The 18,393-nt window shown below is 45.8% G+C and overlaps 1 protein-coding gene across 3 annotated transcripts in view; it reads left to right on the top strand.

Moving 5' to 3' along the window:
* The window catches only part of LOC115196325 (serine/threonine-protein kinase 11-interacting protein), a 44,988-nt gene that overhangs the window by 1,210 nt on the left and 25,385 nt on the right, over positions 1-18,393 (top strand). The window contains exons 1-18 of one of the 3 annotated variants that reach the window (XM_029757050.1): positions 3,377-3,538; positions 3,885-3,952; positions 4,173-4,375; positions 4,595-4,669; positions 4,770-4,865; positions 4,951-5,058; positions 5,180-5,251; positions 5,373-5,502; positions 6,084-6,187; positions 7,182-7,271; positions 7,381-7,422; positions 7,582-7,758; positions 9,525-9,600; positions 9,684-10,154; positions 10,345-10,565; positions 10,775-10,885; positions 11,949-12,165; positions 17,516-17,700. In XM_029757050.1, the coding sequence (XP_029612910.1) occupies positions 3,886-3,952; positions 4,173-4,375; positions 4,595-4,669; positions 4,770-4,865; positions 4,951-5,058; positions 5,180-5,251; positions 5,373-5,502; positions 6,084-6,187; positions 7,182-7,271; positions 7,381-7,422; positions 7,582-7,758; positions 9,525-9,600; positions 9,684-10,154; positions 10,345-10,565; positions 10,775-10,885; positions 11,949-12,165; positions 17,516-17,700 (2,445 nt within the window). In that variant the 5' untranslated portion in view covers positions 3,377-3,538; position 3,885. Of the gene's footprint in view, positions 1-3,376; positions 3,539-3,669; positions 3,756-3,884; positions 3,953-4,172; positions 4,376-4,594; positions 4,670-4,769; positions 4,866-4,950; positions 5,059-5,179; positions 5,252-5,372; positions 5,503-6,083; positions 6,188-7,181; positions 7,272-7,380; positions 7,423-7,581; positions 7,759-9,524; positions 9,601-9,683; positions 10,155-10,344; positions 10,566-10,774; positions 10,886-11,948; positions 12,166-17,515; positions 17,701-18,393 lie in introns of those variants that run through there. The other 2 variants (XM_029757051.1, XM_029757049.1) reach the window with 2 other exon arrangements.

Here is an 18,393-nt window from a genome sequence, read left to right as displayed (position 1 = left end):
AGAGTTTGTCCAGTGTCTGGGGACGGCCACCAGGTAATGGGGTAACAGGCCACAGTATCTGGCCAGCGGTTATTGCAATGCCATTCCCATCAAGTTCAGCTACCTAAAATTCCCCCCAGAATTATTAAGTCAATATACACACTAGATAAAGTACAGGTCCACATTGATAGCGAGCGCTGGGTGAGATCTCCTCATGCAGTGAATGAATACATTATCTGTTTCAATGCATATGTAAAGAGCTATAGTTAATTTCAATATGTGTATGTAGGCATTTCACTGTTAGTCCACACCTGTTGTTAACGAAGCATGTGACGAATAACATTTGATTGATATGAAGTGAAACATTACAACACTGAGCAGAAATCCCTTGGATTAGAAAAGGGCATATTTCCGATATGGGCCTAGCACAGTTGGATGACCTGTTTATATTTGTTTATATTAGAACATTATCCTGGCTATACTGACTATAACGTATTAGAACAGTATCCTGGCTATACTGACTATAACGTATTAGAACAGTATCCTGGCTATACTGACTATAATGTATTAGAACAGTATCCTGGCTATACTGACTATAACGTATTAGAACAGTATCCTGGCTATACTGACTATAACGTATTAGAACAGTATCCTGGCTATACTGACTATAACGTATTAGAACAGTATCCTGGCTATACTGACTATAACGTATTAGAACAGTATCCTGGCTTTAATGACTATAATGTATCAGAACAGTATCCTGGCTATACTGACTATAACGTATTAGAACAGTATCCTGGCTTTAATTACTATAATGTTTAAGAACAGTATCCTGGCTTTAATGACTATAATGTAAAAAACAGTATCCTGGCTTTAATGACTATAATGTATAAGAACAGTATCCTGGCTTTAATGACTATAATGTATTAGAACAGTATCCTGGCTATACTGACTATAATGTATTAGAACAGTATCCTGGCTATACTGACTATAACGTATTAGAACAGTATCCTGGCTTTAATGACTATAATGTAAAAAACAGTATCCTGGCTTTAATGACTATAATGTATTAGAACAGTATCCTGGCTATACTGACTATAATGTATTAGAACAGTATCCTGGCTATACTGACTATAACGTATTAGAACAGTATCCTGGCTATACTGACTATAACGTATTAGAACAGTATCCTGGCTTTAATGACTATAATGTATAAGAACAGTATCCTGGCTTTAATGACTATAATGTATAAGAACAGTATCCTGGCTATACTGACTATAACGTATTAGAACAGTATCCTGGCTTTAATGACTATAATGTATAAGAACAGTATCCTGGCTTTAATGACTATAATGTATAAGAACAGTATCCTGGCTTTAATTACTATAATGTTTAAGAACAGTAGCCTGGCCTGATCCCTGTGTTTGTATTGTGATGAATTGTGACCTGAGGTTTACTGACTCACATGTTATATTTTACTAGTGAGGTTTCTCTCTCTCTCTGACATACAGTACAGTACAGTACAGTACAGTACAGTACAGTACAGTACGCTGCTACAACAGAACCAAGAAAGCTTTAATCCAACCTGCCAAAGCCTTCTAACAGGCCTGATTTGTTCAGGGCTAAAAGTAAACAGTACTGGTTCACTTGCAACAATGAAAACAAGCCCTTCGAATGCAGTGAAGACAAAAGGGACAGTGATATACTCCTTTGACCTTGTTCTGGAAGAAGAAAAGCCTTGACTTGACATGTCCCGATCCTGAATCACCCCTCCGTCCTCTGCCAATTATGAGCCAATAGAGGAATCGTTTCACAACCATGTTGTATTTACATGTAGCCTACTGTGCAAAATACCACAAAGGAGGAGGAGGTTTTCCGTAGCCTGGTCCCAGATATTTTTGTGCTGTTTTGCCAACCCTTTTCGTCAGTGTCACACCAAAAAAATAGCCCAAACAGATGTGGGACTAGGCTAGGTTTTAGGCTAGGTTCCAGGCTAGGTTTCAGGCTAGGTTTCAGGGTAGGTTCTAGGCCAGGTTCCAGGAGTTCCAGGCTAGGTTCCAGAAGTTCCATGCTAGATTACCTGTGCTTGCTGGGGGATAGTCAGGTATTGTTCTTCCATTTTGAGAGCAGCGTTTGTACAGTGAAGGAGCATGGTTTATTTAGTGTGTTGATTAGACTTAATTGACATTCATTTGACTGAGTCACTGATTGGATAAATAGAGAAATGGTGAGGATTGTGGACAACTTTTTATTCTCAGATCTATGGGCCAATATAAACGTAATCCAACACTTCATACACACAAAGACATCTAAACATCTAAACATAACCTAAGCATTGTGTATTTGTTTACTTCTGTCACCATATGATCATACATTGAGAATCCCCAACAGAAGATGGGAGACTGAATGGTCTAAACTGAAATGGAAAATCAAGGTCACACAATTAGAGATTTTTTTAGAAGACATTTCCACCCATAAAAATGCAACCAACTAATCCACAATGTTAAGTTGGTCCATGTTTTCCATAACATAAATCATGTTGCTTGATTTTAATGCAATGCCAAAAATCAGAGAATTTGAAACAGTCACAACATGCTTTCAGTGCATGCTTGGTCTGCAAAGAACCTTTCCTGCCAGAGCATCTCAGTGGATGGAACTGTTTACCAAATTACCGTACATAAATCCTTACATGGAAACATCCCCAGTCCCGAATGGAAAAAGATTGTCTTGTGTGTGCGTGTTACCTAGCAACAAGACATGAATGGTACAGGCTTAAATTAGATAAACCACTTAGTTTTGGACATTTGGTATAAAAGGTGGAAACTCAAAGGATCCCGCAAAGGAATTGGTAGTAGGCCTATTTGTAAAAACGCTTACTTTACTTAATTACTCCCAATTACAGATTTGTTAAAAGTCTTTAGTAGGCTAAACGATACTATTTTGCGTGCCTTGCATAGTTACATCTAGCTACTTCTTGCAGTGTTGAAAACGGTGTATTGTCCTTCCACTCCATTGTAAAGATAACATCCAGAACATTTTAAAAGGGCGATAAAGCATACCAGATAGATGTGCTGAGTGTTCTCAGAATGCACTTAATAAAGATGAACAAATGAGCAAATTGGAAATGCCCCATTGCGTTGTCACTGTCATAAAGTAAATATTGTTGATCCCCTATGATTTGATCCTGCTTCTTGAGGTAGGGAGCCATCTAGTGGTGGCTATGGCCAAGAAATCAGACTGAATCTGAAATTTGAATCATATTTTGTACATGCACACGATTTTTTTTTTAGAGATGTCTCGCTAATTTATAATATTTCACTATCCATTGATTAGCACAAGTTACGAAAACGCCTGTTTCTGCTTTTTGAAATTTGGTTTCTCCGGGCCACTGTATATTTTTTTCGAAACTTCCTCACGTGACATCAGTCCAAGTGAAGATGTCAACATCGACAACAGAGTACACTTGAAGTTATTTGATTGATGCTTTTGTCGTATTGCTGGCAATCGGAAGGGAATGACGGTGTTGACCACTGCTTGATTGTCACATAAGATAGCTAAGGTATGTTGTTGTTTCAAGAAATAGTCTATGGAACGTTATCCAAGACAAGCTACAACAGCTAGCTAGAGATAGATTCGTGTTGGCTTTGTGAGTAGCCCAGTTTAACGTTCACAAGCAACTGCAGGTCCTGCATTGCAATGTACTCTACATAGGTAGCTAATAAGCTAGCTGGTATTTAACCAGTATCCTACAAGTTAGCTTCCATCATCTCTATACTGTAAGTTGAGAACGTATTTTTATTTTAACAATTTGTGGTATTGTTTGGGTTGTTTGCACGTGTCACATTTCCCCAGCATCATCTGTCTCGGGCTTCTCATCTATTTTATGGTGCATTGTTTACTTGCAGGATGGCTGGATGTCACAGTGGCCAATCCACCCTTGTCAACAGCTTGGCCACTCTGCTTCGGAATCATGGTATAGTAACATCACCACCGTCTCTTAATCATGTCTGTCTCCCAAAACATATTCTAGACATAGCCCCTGTTATCCCAGACCTGCTAATCGGTTCTTTTGACTTTGTTAGAAATTATTAGGGCCTCATAGCTATACTGTAGCTACATGCTTAATATATTTTATGTTGCATTATAGCGGCTGGTTTTAAGTGGTGTGTCACCATTGTCTCTCCTCTCTCCAGGTGCATCTGTGCTGGACGGCAGCAGTACCCTGACTCTACAGGCAGACTCTCTGCAGCACCTAGGTCGTTTGTTTGAGCAGTACCTCCTCTCCAGGACTCACCAACATGGCTTCCTGGCTCTGCCCTCACACCCTGCTGACACCGCCTCCCTGCTGCAGCTCCAGTTCCTGTTCGACGTGCTGCAGAAGACTGTCTCCCTCAAGGTGTGTGTGTGTGTGTGTGTGTGTGTGTGTGTGTGTGTGTGTGGCCTGCTCTATTTGGGAACAGTTTTGTAATAGATGTATGCATAACTTGCTCAGCACTTCATAAATGTTCCAATTTAAAGTGAATTATGTCGACATCTGAGGGATTTTCATTGAGCCACCAGGTGGAGCTATAGCATTCTGTATAATGTTCTTTGGCCTTTGGTTTTTCATTCCTAGCTCATCAATCCACCTGGGTCGAGGCTTCAGTCAGTGGTCAAGATCTTTCCTTTCAAGTCTCTCAAGTCCTTAGAGGTATGGGAGGAAAATGTGTGCGCTTCTCCTTTGTAACAAAACAGTACACATTTTGTATATAGATGAATCTGTCTTACTCTGGGCCTGTTCTGTCTCCCAGTTGAAGCGTATTCCTCCTCACTGTCTGGAGGACCTGAGGGGAGTCTACTCTCAGTTAGAGGTCTTCACCTGCTCCAGGAGCCTCAGTTCCCTGGAGGTAACACACACACACACTTCACCGTTTCTCTTTCTGAATAACGGACCCCTTTGTGTTGGAGTTTGAGCCAGTGTTATTGTTGCAGGAGCTACTGTCTCTGTGTGGGGGAGACCTCAGCTCTGCACTGCCCTGGCTGGAGCTGCACACCCTCAACTTCAGCTACAACGCTATAGTCTGCCTGGATGAGTCACTGGTAAGATACTCACACATGCTCCTGCTCACTGGTTTATTTATTCACTGACTTTGACTTTTTCATGTGAATCACTTTTTTTAGCCATGTTTTAATGTGAGTCACTCTGCCTTTTTTTTTTTAGAGTTTACTGAATGTTCTGAAGTCTCTGGATCTTAGTCACAATAAAATCCAGGAGTGTGCTGACTTTCTCAAGGTATTTCTGGATAGGTTTTGTGTCTGTGTGTTGAGAGGGGGTCAGAGTTGGAGACATGCAGTAAGTTACTGCACTGGGCTATCTCCATATCTACTGTCGCTCTCTCCTCCTCCTCTCTCAGCCTCTGAGTGAGCTAGAGCACCTCAACCTGGGCTATAACAATCTCCAGAGAGCACCAACGCTGGGTTTGAGCTCCAGAGCCAAACTCCTCACTCTCATCCTCAGAAACAACGAGCTGGAGACCATCAACGGTACTGTAACACCCCTGATAGACACCATCTGGTCACGCTATAATGAATGATAGTATGGGGGTTTCTCTACGGAAAATGTGATATTTCAAAAAAATGTTTTACCACAGCCCTAATATTGATATTATCCCTAAACGTATGCTAAAAATCATCAATACCAAATAGTTAGCAATAGTATTCCATCTGCAAACTCCCTCAAGACTACCTGCTTATGTACAACCCCTTGAACTGACCTCTATCAGTATTGGAACAGAGAGGGACTTCAGACAATCAAAGCCTTGGACAAGACAAGGACATTAGCCAATCAAAGCCTTGGATCTGTTTACACCCTTGTGTCCACAAACAGTTGGGGGTTATAGATTAACAGGAAGCTAGGAATATATTAATATACTGGCATACTCCAGCGTTTGTTTGCCAGTACTGCCTATCTGCCCATCTCTCTCGGCCAACCGTCTCCCTATTGTTCAGTGTACTCTCTAAGAAGTCTCTGTTAGTCTTGGATGGCTGACTCTGTCCCCGTCTCAGTATGAGATGCCTAGATGTCTGATTTGTGTGCGTGTGTGTGTGACTGTGACCCTATGCAGGAGTGGAGCAGTTGTCGTCCCTACAGCACCTGGACTTGGCCTACAACCTGCTACTGGATCACTCCCAGCTGGCTCCTCTGTCTATGCTGCACAGTCTCAACATGGTGAAGGAGAGAGAACTTAGAAGTGTGCTTATCAGTAGTTTACTGTGTGACAGCCTCTGTGTTATCCCAGACCCGCTGACCTGTAGCTCCTGTGTTATCCCAGACCCACTGACCTGTAGCCTCAGTGTTATCCCAGACCCTCTGACCTGTAGCCTCGGTGTTATCCCAGACCCGCTGACCTGTAGCCTCTGTGTTATCCCAGACCCACTGACCTGTAGCCTCTGTGTTATCCAAGACCCACTGACCTGTAGCCTCAGTGTTATCCCAGACCCGCTGACCTGTAGCCTCAGTGTTATCCCAGACCCGCTGACCTGTAGCCTCTGTGTTATCCCAGACCCGCTGACCTGTAGCCTCAGTGTTATCCCAGACCCTCTGACCTGTAGCCTCTGTGTTATCCCAGACCCGCTGACCTGTAGCCTCTGTGTTATCCCAGACCCGCTGACCTGTAGCCTCTGTGTTATCCAAGACCCGCTGACCTGTAGCCTCAGTGTTATCCCAGACCCGCTGACCTGTAGCCTCAGTGTTATCCAAGACCCGCTGACCTGTAGCCTCAGTGTTATCCCAGACCCGCTGACATGTAGCCTCAGTGTTATCCCAGACCCGCTGACCTGTAGCCTCAGTGTTATCCCAGACCCGCTGACCTGTAGCCTCTGTGTTATCCCAGACCCGCTGACCTGTAGCCTCAGTGTTATCCCAGACCCGCTGACCTGTAGCCTCTGTGTTATCCCAGACCCGCTGACCTGTAGCCTCTGTGTTATCCCAGACCCGCTGACCTGTAGCCTCAGTGTTATCCCAGACCCGCTGACCTGTAGCCTCCGTGTTATCCCAGACCCGCTGACCTGTAGCCTCCGTGTTATCCCAGACCCGCTGACCTGTAGCCTCTGTGTTATCCCAGACCCGCTGACCTGTAGCCTCCGTGTTATCCCAGACCCGCTGACCTGTAGCCTCTGTGTTATCCCAGACCCACTGACCTGTAGCCTCTGTCTCTTCTTAGCTGAATCTGAAGGGCAACCCACTCTTCTTCCTGAAGACCCACAGAACATGCACTGTCCGCCACCTCTCCCCCAAGGCTGCCTACCTCAGAGTGAGTGAGAGGGGGAGGGAGGGAGAAAAATCGGAAAGCTGAATTTGGACCCAGTCTTTTTTTCATGATCCTCTGTCTCCTCGAGTTTAATATTGTCTCTCGCCTCTAGCTCAGACTGGACAGCAGCCCTCTCTCCTCCTCAGAGTTGTCAGTGAGTAGGCCCTGCTGTGGGTCAGCAGGCATATACTCGACACTTCTCCAGTCTTGTTGGGTCACTTGTTGATGTGCACTTTAAGTCCTTTTGTGGGATTCGCCACTTTTGTACCAGATAGTCTTAACATGGGACCGCCCCCCTCCCCCACCTTCACAGGTGCTACCCAAACCGGGACAGCTGATTGGGAAGCACCAGTCCCAGGCCTCGCCCTTGATCACCAGGGCTCCAGAACGGGGTAACCAGGAAGTAGTGTCCAGCGGGGGCGGGGAGTTGAGTGACAGCCTGTCGGTCAGCGAGGTGGGAGTGACACGACAACGCAAGAAGAAAGCCAAAGTAAGTCAGCTACACAGCTCACTGAAAGGCGGGTGGTCTGTCCCCACGGGGTAAGGGGGGCTCTAGGGGGTGTCTACGGGGTAAGGGGGGGACTAGGGGTAAGGGGGGGACTAGGGGTAAGGGGGGGACTAGGGGGTGTCTACGGGGTAAGGGGGGGACTAGGGGGTGTCTACGGGGTAAGGGGGGGACTAGGGGGTGTCTACGGGGTAAGGGGGGACTAAGGGGTGTCTACGGGGTAAGGGGGGGACTAGGGGCTGTCTACGGGGTAAGGGGCTAGGGGGTGTCTACGGAGTAAGGGGGTGTCTACGGGGCTAGGGGGTGTCTACGGGGTAAGGGCTAGGGGGTGTCTACGGGGCTAGGGGGTGTCTACGGGCTAGGGGGTGTCTACGGGCTAGGGGGTGTCTACGGGCTAGGGGGTGTCTACGGGCTAAGGGGGTGTCTACGGGGTAAGGGGGTGTCTACGGGGTAAGGGGGCTAGGGGGTGTCTACGGGGCTAGGGGTGTCTAAGGGGTAAGGGGCTAGGGGGTGTCTACAAAGTAACGGGGGGACTAGGGGGTGTCTACGGGGTAAGGGGGTGTCTACGGGGTAAGGGGCTAGGGGGTGTCTACGGGGCTAGGGGGTGTCTACGGGGTAAGGGGCTAGGGGGTGTCTACGGAGTAACGGGGGGACTAGGGGGTGTCTACGGGGCAAGGGGGTGTCTACGGGGCAAGGGGGTGTCTACGGGGCTAGGGGGTGTCTACGGGGTAAGGGGCTAGGGGGTGTCTGTGGGCTAGGGGGTGTCTACGGAGTAAGGGGGTGTCTACGGGGTAAGGGCTAGGGGTGTCTACGGGGCTAGGGGGTGTCTACGGGGTAAGGGGCTAGGGGGTGTCTACGGGGTAAGGGGGCTAGGGGGTGTCTACGGGGTAAGGGGGTCTAGGGGGTGTCTACGGGGTAGGGGGTGTCTACAGGCTAGGGGGTGTCTACGGGGTAGGGGATGTCTACAGGCTAGGGGGTGTCTAAGGGGTAAGGGGGTGTCTACGGGGTAACGGGGGGACTAGGTGGTGTCTACGGGGTAAGGGGTTGTCTACGGGGTAAGGGGGTGTCTACGGGGTAAGGGGGTCTAGGGGGTGTCTACGGGGTAGGGGGTGTCTACAGGCTAGGGAGTGTCTAAGGGGTAAGGGGGGTGTCTACGGGGTAACGGGGGGACTAGGTGGTGTCTACGGGGTAAGGGGGTGTCTATGGGGTAAGGGGGTGTCTACGGGGTAAGGGGGTGTCTATGGGGTAAGGGGGTGTCTACGGGGTAAGGGGGTGTCTACGGGCTAGGGGGTGTCTACGCGGTAAGGGGGCTAGGGGGTGTCTACGGTGTAAGGGGGTCTAGGGGGTGTCTACGGGGTAAGGGGCTAGGGGGTGTCTACGGGGTAAGGGGGTGTCTACGGGGTAAGGGGCTAGGGGGTGTCTACGGGGTAAAGGGGTGTCTACGGGGTAAGGGACTAGGGGGTGTCTACGGGGTAAGGGGGTGTCTACGGGGTAAGGGGCTAGGGGGTGTCTACGGGGTAAAGGGGTGTCTACGGGGTAAGGGGCTAGGGGGTGTCTACGGGGTAAGGGGCTAGGGGGTGTCTACGGGGTAAGGGGGTATCTACGGGGTAAGGGGCTAGGGGGTGTCTACGGGGTAAGGGGGTGTCTACGGAGTAAGGTTAATTTGGAATGAACAAATCAATACAGGCAGAGGAGAAGGACCATGTGTCTGGAATGTCGTGTGTATAATATATATATCTATGTTGTTTCAGAGTAAGGTGAGGGTGAGACGGGCTAGCATCTCAGAGCCCAGTGACTATGAACCCAGACCACAGTCCTCTATACAAGGTAAACTGTTCGTGTGTGTGTGTGTGTGTGTGTGTGTGTGTATATATAGATAGATATCTCTAAAAACCTCCTCTCTATTTCAGACATCATTCTCCCTCACCAGAAGGAGATTGAACGCATGGACAGTTTCAGGGACCAACTGGGTGAGGATTGGCTGCGCTACCAGCATCACCTAGAAGGGGCGCCAATCGCCACCCTAGACAAGGCGGACAGGCCAACTCCTCCACACCTCACCAACAGTCTCCGTGCCACCCCCTCCCCAACCAACAACAGCCCTGTCCAGGCAAGCCCCGCCACCTTTAAGCCCTCTTCTCCAGAGCTGGAAGTCCCGGAGGTTCTACCCCCACCACTTCTCTCGTCTGAGCCCAAGGAGGAGGCCTCAGACTGGGATGCAGATCTGGAGACAGAGTCCACCCTCCAGTGGCCTGACCACAGCCTCGGGCACACAGAGTCCATCCTGGAGACTACTATGGCAGAGGGACTGGGTCAGGGGTTAGAGGGTCCACCAGTGACACCCACGGACACCAGAGAAGAAGAGGAGGAGGACTTGGGAGGTAGGAGCACTTCAGAACTAGCAGTAACACACCTGATTGAAGTAGACAACTTATCATCCAGCCCTCAACTAGTCCAGCCAGCTGTGCTAGAGTGGGAATACAACCAAAATGTGCAAAGACTGGGGGGTTCCAAAGGAACTGATTGGGCAACGCTGAGCCAACCTTTGACCTCTCTTTCGTCTGTCTCTAGTTGACCTGTGTCACCCCCTGCTTGTGGGAGTACTATCATCATCAGAAGAGGAGGAGGAGGAGGGGCTGAGGAGGAAGAACAGGGCCCAGTGTCCAGTGTTCCTCAGGGTCAAGCCAAGACATGTCCTGGAGGTGGACATGAGCAGGGGTCAGTTGCAGGCCCGGCTAGAGTTGGACAGTCTGGGGAGGTTCACCATGTCCCAGGTCACCTGGACTGAGAGGGTGAGGAGCGGGAGGGATGATGATGGGGGGGGGGGGATGGAAGGAGGGAGATGGTGGGGGAGGGATGATGGGGTATGGTGGGGGAGGGAGGCATGGTTGGGGAGGGGAATTATGCTGAGAGGAAGGGGGGTGATTTATTTTTGTTGTTGCCTGAAATGATGAAAGAAGTATATGTTTTGTATTTGTTCTAAAGATAGTTCTCTCTCTAGGAGGTGGAGCGAACTCTTCCTGCGGTAGAGCTTCACTTCCGTTACATCAGCAGAGAGAGGAGGAGGAGACGCTATGTTATGCTGGATGATGACCCCCAGGAGGCACTGCAGGTAACACAATAGGGATGTGACAAATGGAAAATGCTCTTACCGGTTAAACAGACATTTTTTTAAGTCCATTTTCCATTTAAACTCCACGTGAATTCACAATGCAGCTACTCTGCTGCTAGCAACGCTTTGGGTCTCACAGTACGTCCCTGTCAGATGGTTAAGCATCGCACCTGTACTACCATTACTCTACCTCAACTCCACAAAGTCTGCATTTCCTTCTCATTAAACTTGTGAAAGTATTGCCATACAGGACTATGCTGCTGTCGCTTGTCTTTCTCTGCCATTTTGCGAACTGTTAACGATGGTGACGTAGTGTTTTGAGAGTGTCGACTCCAATAGAATTGATACCTCGTCTCCTTGCACGTCGACTCCCGGTGTTGACTCCCATTTCTGAGTTTCAAGATTGACTCCTAAGATTCAGTATTCTTGGAACGGAGGAGACTGATTAGTTGCCGTACTTCTGAGAACACAAACAATCGCATCTTTCATAGCGAGGGACCGACAGAGAGAGAGGAGAGGGGCACAGTATCGGTAGGTCGGCCACCAGGCAGACGGAGTCAGAACCGTGCACTAGACCTATCTATCTGCAATCAAAAACAGCATTCTATTGCGAGATACTGCGTCTTGCAATTTCTTGGCTTGCAACTTCAGTAAAGCGGGGCCCATCAATGAATAGGTTTGGATGTTCTACACGCAGCAGACCGGAGACTGATCACACACTCACATCATTAGCGAAGAGAAAGATCAGGGGGGTAGTCATTAGTCCAAACAGTTGTAAAACGTCCACAAGGCTGTGGTCAGTACTCCTACAGATCAGGCCTTGCTCAATAGGCCCAATGATATCTATCTTGTTGTTTGTGTGTTTTACGTAAGCAGCCATTGGAATGTTCTGTATTCTGAATGTTCTGTTTTCTTGTTTGGACTTGCATGTGGGTACAATACAAATTTGAAGTAGCCAGTCATCATACAACTGTTCTATCGGAAAATACAAGGACTGTTATTAAAGTTTCAAAGAATGTCTTGGAAAATACATGATTGTAAATACGGCGGGTGTTGTTGCTAGGCACTGACAGATGTCCTGTCGCGGGTGGTGGAGGAGAATGAGCGGCGAGTCATGGAGGGTCGTCCCAGCTGTGTCCGCCTGCAGTGTCTTCGCTGTGGGTCAGAGTTCACACAGCGGGGAGGGAAGGAGCAGGAGGACGGAGGGAGATTGAGAGGATGGACAGGACTGGAAGAGCAGGAGGAGGAGTGGAAGAACAAGTGCAGAGAAGATGGATTGGGTGAGAGAGGCACACTTGTACAGGAACACGCATGCTAGGGACTGGCACGGTTATTCAAATATTACAATATCCAAACCAATGTCAGTATTCCATTTTTTTCTTCTCTCTCCCTCTGTGCCCCACACACACACACACACACAGACCATCTCTCACACACACATAGACCATCACACAGACAGACCATCACACAGACACACACACACAGATCATCACACACTCACCATCACTCTCACCCAATCTGGATATCTGAAAAAAGATCATGATATTATTTGAATACTGAAATCATTTCAAATGCCCATACTTAACACATGGACACACCCACATACAGTCATGCATGCAAACATACAGGTAACTGCCAAAATAAAGGAAACACTTGGGTAAATGAGTGATAAAAGTATATTGAATGCAGGTGCTTCCACACAGGTGTGAAATTAACCAATAAAATATCCCATCATGCTTAGGGTCATGTATAGAAATGCCCATTATTTTGGTTACCATGGCTAGAAGAAGATATGAGTGACTTTGAAAGAGGTGTCGCAAAGGAGCACAGGGGGTGTAAAGGGTGGGTGTCTGTCACCAGATCTCAACCCAATCAAAAACGTATGTAGGGCTGGGCGACTTATATTGAATGAATTTGATTAATTCAGATGTATGTTTTCGCAGGATATGCCTGTATTGCAAGAATCAAGTTTTTATAAGAGTTTTTATGAGCGTTTTATGTCTGCTTGTTCTCATATATTTTTGGTCTCGTCTCCTTCGCTCCTCTGTGCTGTGTGCACCTTCCTATTTACACCAGAGATCTGTATATAATGACGAGATGCTTATGTCTCCACCCTAACAATTCAGTCGTTGTCCAAAATTCTGGAAGGCAGGCGACAAGCTTAGATCCAAAATAACCCCATAGAAATGCAGATTTTGGTGAGAGTGAAACCTCTTGCTTCGCATCTTCCTCTCTGTTTACACACCCCAAGCCCCTTCCCCTGCCACTCACAACAACAAAGATGGGAGATCACTTCCTCCTCTGATAATCGGTTACAACTCGCTATTTGCATTTGAGACTTAGTCCAACAGAATCTGTTATGTGGAAACCGAAAACACATTGAGACATTTTACTGTAATAGAGAAGCTAACCTGTCTCAACTCCTCAAATTGCGTGCAGAGGAGACACTATGAAAACAAGAGTATCGATGAACATTGATTCTGGAAAATGAATGCTCAGTTTGGTACCACGTTCCGCTAGCAGCGTTTTATTCAAAGACCGTTATATTTGCTGTCTAGTCTGTTTTATAAATGTGCAATAAGCATAAAGCACAATTACGTAAGGAATTGGAAACTCGTTCTCATAGCTGTCTAGTCTGTTTTATAAATGTGCAATAAGCATAAAGCACAATTACATAAGGAATTGGCAACTCGTTCTGAGAAATATGATGGGCCACTTGATTTCAACATCTGAACAAAGTGGACAGGCTAGCATGCTGTTCAAACAATTGGAAATGGACAGAAGGGTGTTTTATAACAATTCAACTGTTTTACCTTGTTGGCTCGCAAATAAACTCAGCAAAAAAAGAAACGTCCCTTTTTCAGGACCCTGTCTTTTAAAGATAATTTGTAAAAATCCAAATAACTTCACAGATCTTCATTGTAAAGGGTTTAAACACTGTTTCTCATGCTTGTTCAATGAACCATAAACAATTAATGAACATGCACCTGTAGAACAGTCGTTAAGACACTAACAGCTTACAGACGGTAGGCAATTAAGGTCACAGTTATGAAAACTTAGGACACTAAAGAAGCCTTTCTACTGACTCTGGAAAAACACCAAAAGAAAGATGCTCAGGGTCCCTGCTCATCTGTGTGAATGTGCCTTAGGCTTGCTGCAAGGAGGCATGAGGACAGCAGATGTGGCCCAGGCAATAAATTGCAATGTCCGTACTGTGAGACTCCTAAGACAGCGCTACAGGGAGAAAGGGCGGACAGCTGATCATCCTCGCAGCGGCAGACCACGTGTAACAACACCTGCACAGGATCGGTACATCCAAACATCACACCTGCGGGACAGGTACAGGATGGCAACAACAACTGCCCGAGTTACACCAGGAATGCACAATCCCTCCATCAGTGCTCAGACTGTCTGCAATAGGCTGAGAGAGGCTGGACTGAGGGCTTGTAGGCCTGTTGTAAGGCAGGTCATCACCAGCAACAACGTCGCCTATGGGCACAAACCCACCGTCGCTGGACCAGACAGGACTGGAAAAAAGTGCTCTTCACTGACGAGTCATGGTTTTGTCTCACCAGGGGTGATGGTCAGATTTGCGTTTATCGTCGAAGGAATGAGCGTTACACTGAGGCCTGTACTCTGGAGCAGGATTGATTTGGAGGTGGAGGGTCCGTCATGGTCTGGGGCAGTGTGTCACAGCATCATCGGACTGAGCTTGTTGTCATTGCAGGCAATCTCAGCTCTGTGCATTGCAGGGAAGACATCCTCCTCATGTGGTACCCTTCCTGCAGGCTCATCCTGACATGACCCTCCAGCATGACAATTCCACCATGCACAGAACGAGCAGTATGGCTGATTTCCTGCAAGACAGGAATGTCAGTGTTCTGCCATGGCCAGCGAAGAGCCCGGATCTCAATCCCATTGAGCACGTCTGGGACATGTTGGATCGGAGGGTGAGAGCTAGGGCCACCCCCCCCCCCCCCCCCAGAAATGTCCGGGAACTTGCTGGTGCCTTGGTGGAAGAGTGGGGTAACATCTCAAAGCAAGAACTGGCAAATCTGGTGCAGTTCATGAGGAGGAGATGCACTGCAGTACTTAATGCAGCTGGTGGCCACACCAGATACTGACTGTTACTTTTGATTTTGACCCCCCCCTTTGTTCAGGGACACATTATTCCACATGTCTGTGGAACTTGTTCAGTTTATGTCTCAGTTGTTGAATCTTATGTTCATACAAATATTTACTCATGTTAAGTTTGCTGAAAATAAACACAGTTGACAGTTAGTGGACATTTAATTTTTTTGCTGAGTTTAGATCCAAGTTGGTTAGACATGAAATATAAATATAAAGATTAGCTGGCTACTCATAAGCATGTGGGCTTGTGCTTGAGTGATTGTTTACAGTGCCTTTGGAAAGTATTCAGATCCCTTGACTTTTTTTCCCATACAGCCTTATTCTAAAATTGATTCAATTGTTTTTTTTATTTTCTCATTGATCTACTTTCAATACCCTATAATGACAAAGCAAAAACAGTTATTTTTTGAAATGTTTGCTAATTTATTGAAGAAAAAACCATGACATTTGCATACAGTACGAGTTTCAATGTTTGGACACACCTACTCATTCAAGGGTTTTTCTTTATTTTTACTATTTTCTACATTGTAGAATAATAATGAAGACATCAAAACTATGAAATAACACATATGGAATCATGTAATAACCAAAAAATGGTTAGGAAGAGTCTTGGTGGTTCCAAACTTCTTCCATTTAAGAATAATGGAGGCTGCTGTGTTCTTGGGGAACTTCAATGCTACAGAAATGTTTTGGTACCCTTCCCCAGATCTGTGCCTTAACACAATCCTGTCTCGGAGCTGTACGGACAATTCCTTCGACCTCGTGGCTTGGTTTTTGCTCTGACATGCACTGTCAACTGTGGGACCGTTATATCAATTGAATTTACCACAGGTGGACTCCAATCAAGTTGTAGAAACATCTCAGTGATGATCAATGGAAAGAAACAAGATGCATCTGAGCTACATTTCGAGTCTCATAGCAAATGGTCTGAGTACTTATGTTAATAAGATATATACTTTTTTATTCCGACCTGTTTTAGAATAAGGCTGTAACTTAACAACGTGGAAAAAGTCGAGGGGTCGGAATACTTTCCGAAGGCACTGTGTGAGACCTGTGTTAATTTTCTATAATGCCTGCCACAAGAAGTTAGTCATTATTAGTGAATGTGCGTTATACGTAGTTCTGGTAAACATTTTAACAAAAAGGACATCTTGCTAGACAGACTTGAACACCAGATCAGTGATTATTACAAAAAAAATGCAGGTTTTGATAAAACAATTAAATGATTAGTGGGTCTTGGTTGTGGAAGGCTTATATTTAACATAGGTATAATTTGATTATTACTGACTGTTTGAAATGCAGTGTATTTGACCTTTTTAATTGTACAAAAAAATCTTCATTTAGAGAATATAGATAAAAAAAAAAAAATCAAGCTATATATCGTTAATCAGCCCATGAGTTTGAAAATATTGAGATGATTTTTAGGCCATATCGCCCATCCCTACACTTATCGGAGATTCTGGACCGGCGTCTGAGACAGCGTTTTTCTACCACCATCAACAACACCAAAGGATGGAATGTCTCATGGAAGAATGGTGTCGCATCCCTCTATTAGAGTCCCAGACACTTGTAGAGTCTATGTCAAGGCGCATTGAAGCTGTTTTTCACATCGTGGTGGCCCAACGCCATGTTAAGACACTTTATTTTGGTGTTTCCTTTATTTTGCTCATGTTCAGTCATCTCCATCCCTCTGATAGAGATCTCCAGGTCTGATCTTAAGGACAGGGCTCTACTGGTAGCGTGCAGGATCACCTTATCTTCCTGCCCTGACAGACGTCACACAGACGTTGGTGGAGGTCCGATGACAAGTTGTTCTAAAACCTTTTGAGGTTACTATGGCAACAGACACAACGCTATGGTCCAAGCGACCACATTCTTCCCTTATAAATTGGCTGTCAACTTTGTTGAAAGTGCTTGTGAGGTTCTTCTATCAACTATTTTAATCAACTCTCTTTCTAAAGTACTAATTTACCAGAACAAATCCCTCAAACACGCCAAATGTAGCTTTTCATTCCTGTTTGTCTTTTAACGCTTGACTGCTGGTCCCACAGACGACAAACTAACCGCTATAATTAGCAGAGACAGATAGCTTGAAGCACTTGGTATCAGCTTAGCCCTCCTCTCCTGGTCCTCAACAACCCAGACCTGAAATGACTACATGCTCTGACATGCCCAGAGCTCAGGGAGAGTTTGTTCTACAGATTTCTACAGTTTTTGACAGTTGTAACTTCTAGTTGGAATGTAGTTAGTCCTATCCCTTTATATGCTGAGTACGACATCTACACCAAGGAAATGCTGAAGTGTCTAGTCATTAACTCTGTTTTTAAAGAGCAGATTATGGACAGAATTTTGCCTTTTTATATGTATTTTTGTGTACAAAAATGAAACCATTACAACATACACTAATTTACCAATATGTACGAATTCACACTGAAGTATAACACTTTTGAAACAATGTATTTATTTTCTGTTATTTGTCAATTTCTACAACGTCTTCAGGAAGTACCGTCATCTGTCCTGAGTGTGGTAGTGATCATGTGGTCCAGCTGGCTGGCCAATCAGCTCCCTCCACCAGTACGCCCGTCCATACACCCGTCCATGGTTCCCCATGCCAAGACGGGACTGACCGACACTTTACCTTCAACCACAGAGATACACCTCTACCCAGTCACCCTGGCAACAAGGTTTGAGATTTTTTTTAGTCTTTAAGGTTTATTTAAATATGTTGTTAAATATGATGAACATATTTTTAAAGTCTAGGGCAGTGGTTTCCAAACCTTTTATAGTCAAACATTCAACCTCCAGCTGCGTACCCCCTCTAGCACCAGGGTCAGCGCACTCTCAAATATTGTTTTTTTTTGCCATCATTGTAAGCCTGCTACATGCTATATGATACATTTATTAAACATAGGAATGAGTGAGTTTTTGTCACAACCCGACCCATGGGAAGTGAAAAGAGCTTTTATAGGACCAGGATGATGATGATAATAAAAAAATATTTTTCTTTTTATTTAGCCATCTTACATATAAAACCTTATTTGTTCATCGAAAATTGTGACTACCTCACCACAGGTTAATGAGAAGGGTGTGCTTGACAGGATGCACATAACTCTACAATGTTGTATTGGAGAGAGTCTCCATCTTAAATCATTTTCTACACACAGTCTGTGCCAGTTAGTTTTTATGCTAGTGAGAGCCGAGAATCCACTCTCACATAGGTACTTGGTTGCAAAGGGCATCGGTGTCAGGATACTCTGAGCGCAGCCCAATACAGAAATCTGGCAGTAGCTTCTGATTTAAATGACATTTTCACAGAACCGCTTGTTGCAATTGTGACGAGGCTCTCTTGTTCAGATATCGGTAAGTGGACTGGGGGC

This window comes from Salmo trutta, chromosome 6 (assembly GCF_901001165.1).
Source record: "Salmo trutta chromosome 6, fSalTru1.1, whole genome shotgun sequence".
Classification (NCBI taxonomy): Eukaryota; Metazoa; Chordata; class Actinopteri; order Salmoniformes; family Salmonidae; genus Salmo; species Salmo trutta.
This window is presented reverse-complemented; position numbering and strand designations above follow the sequence as displayed.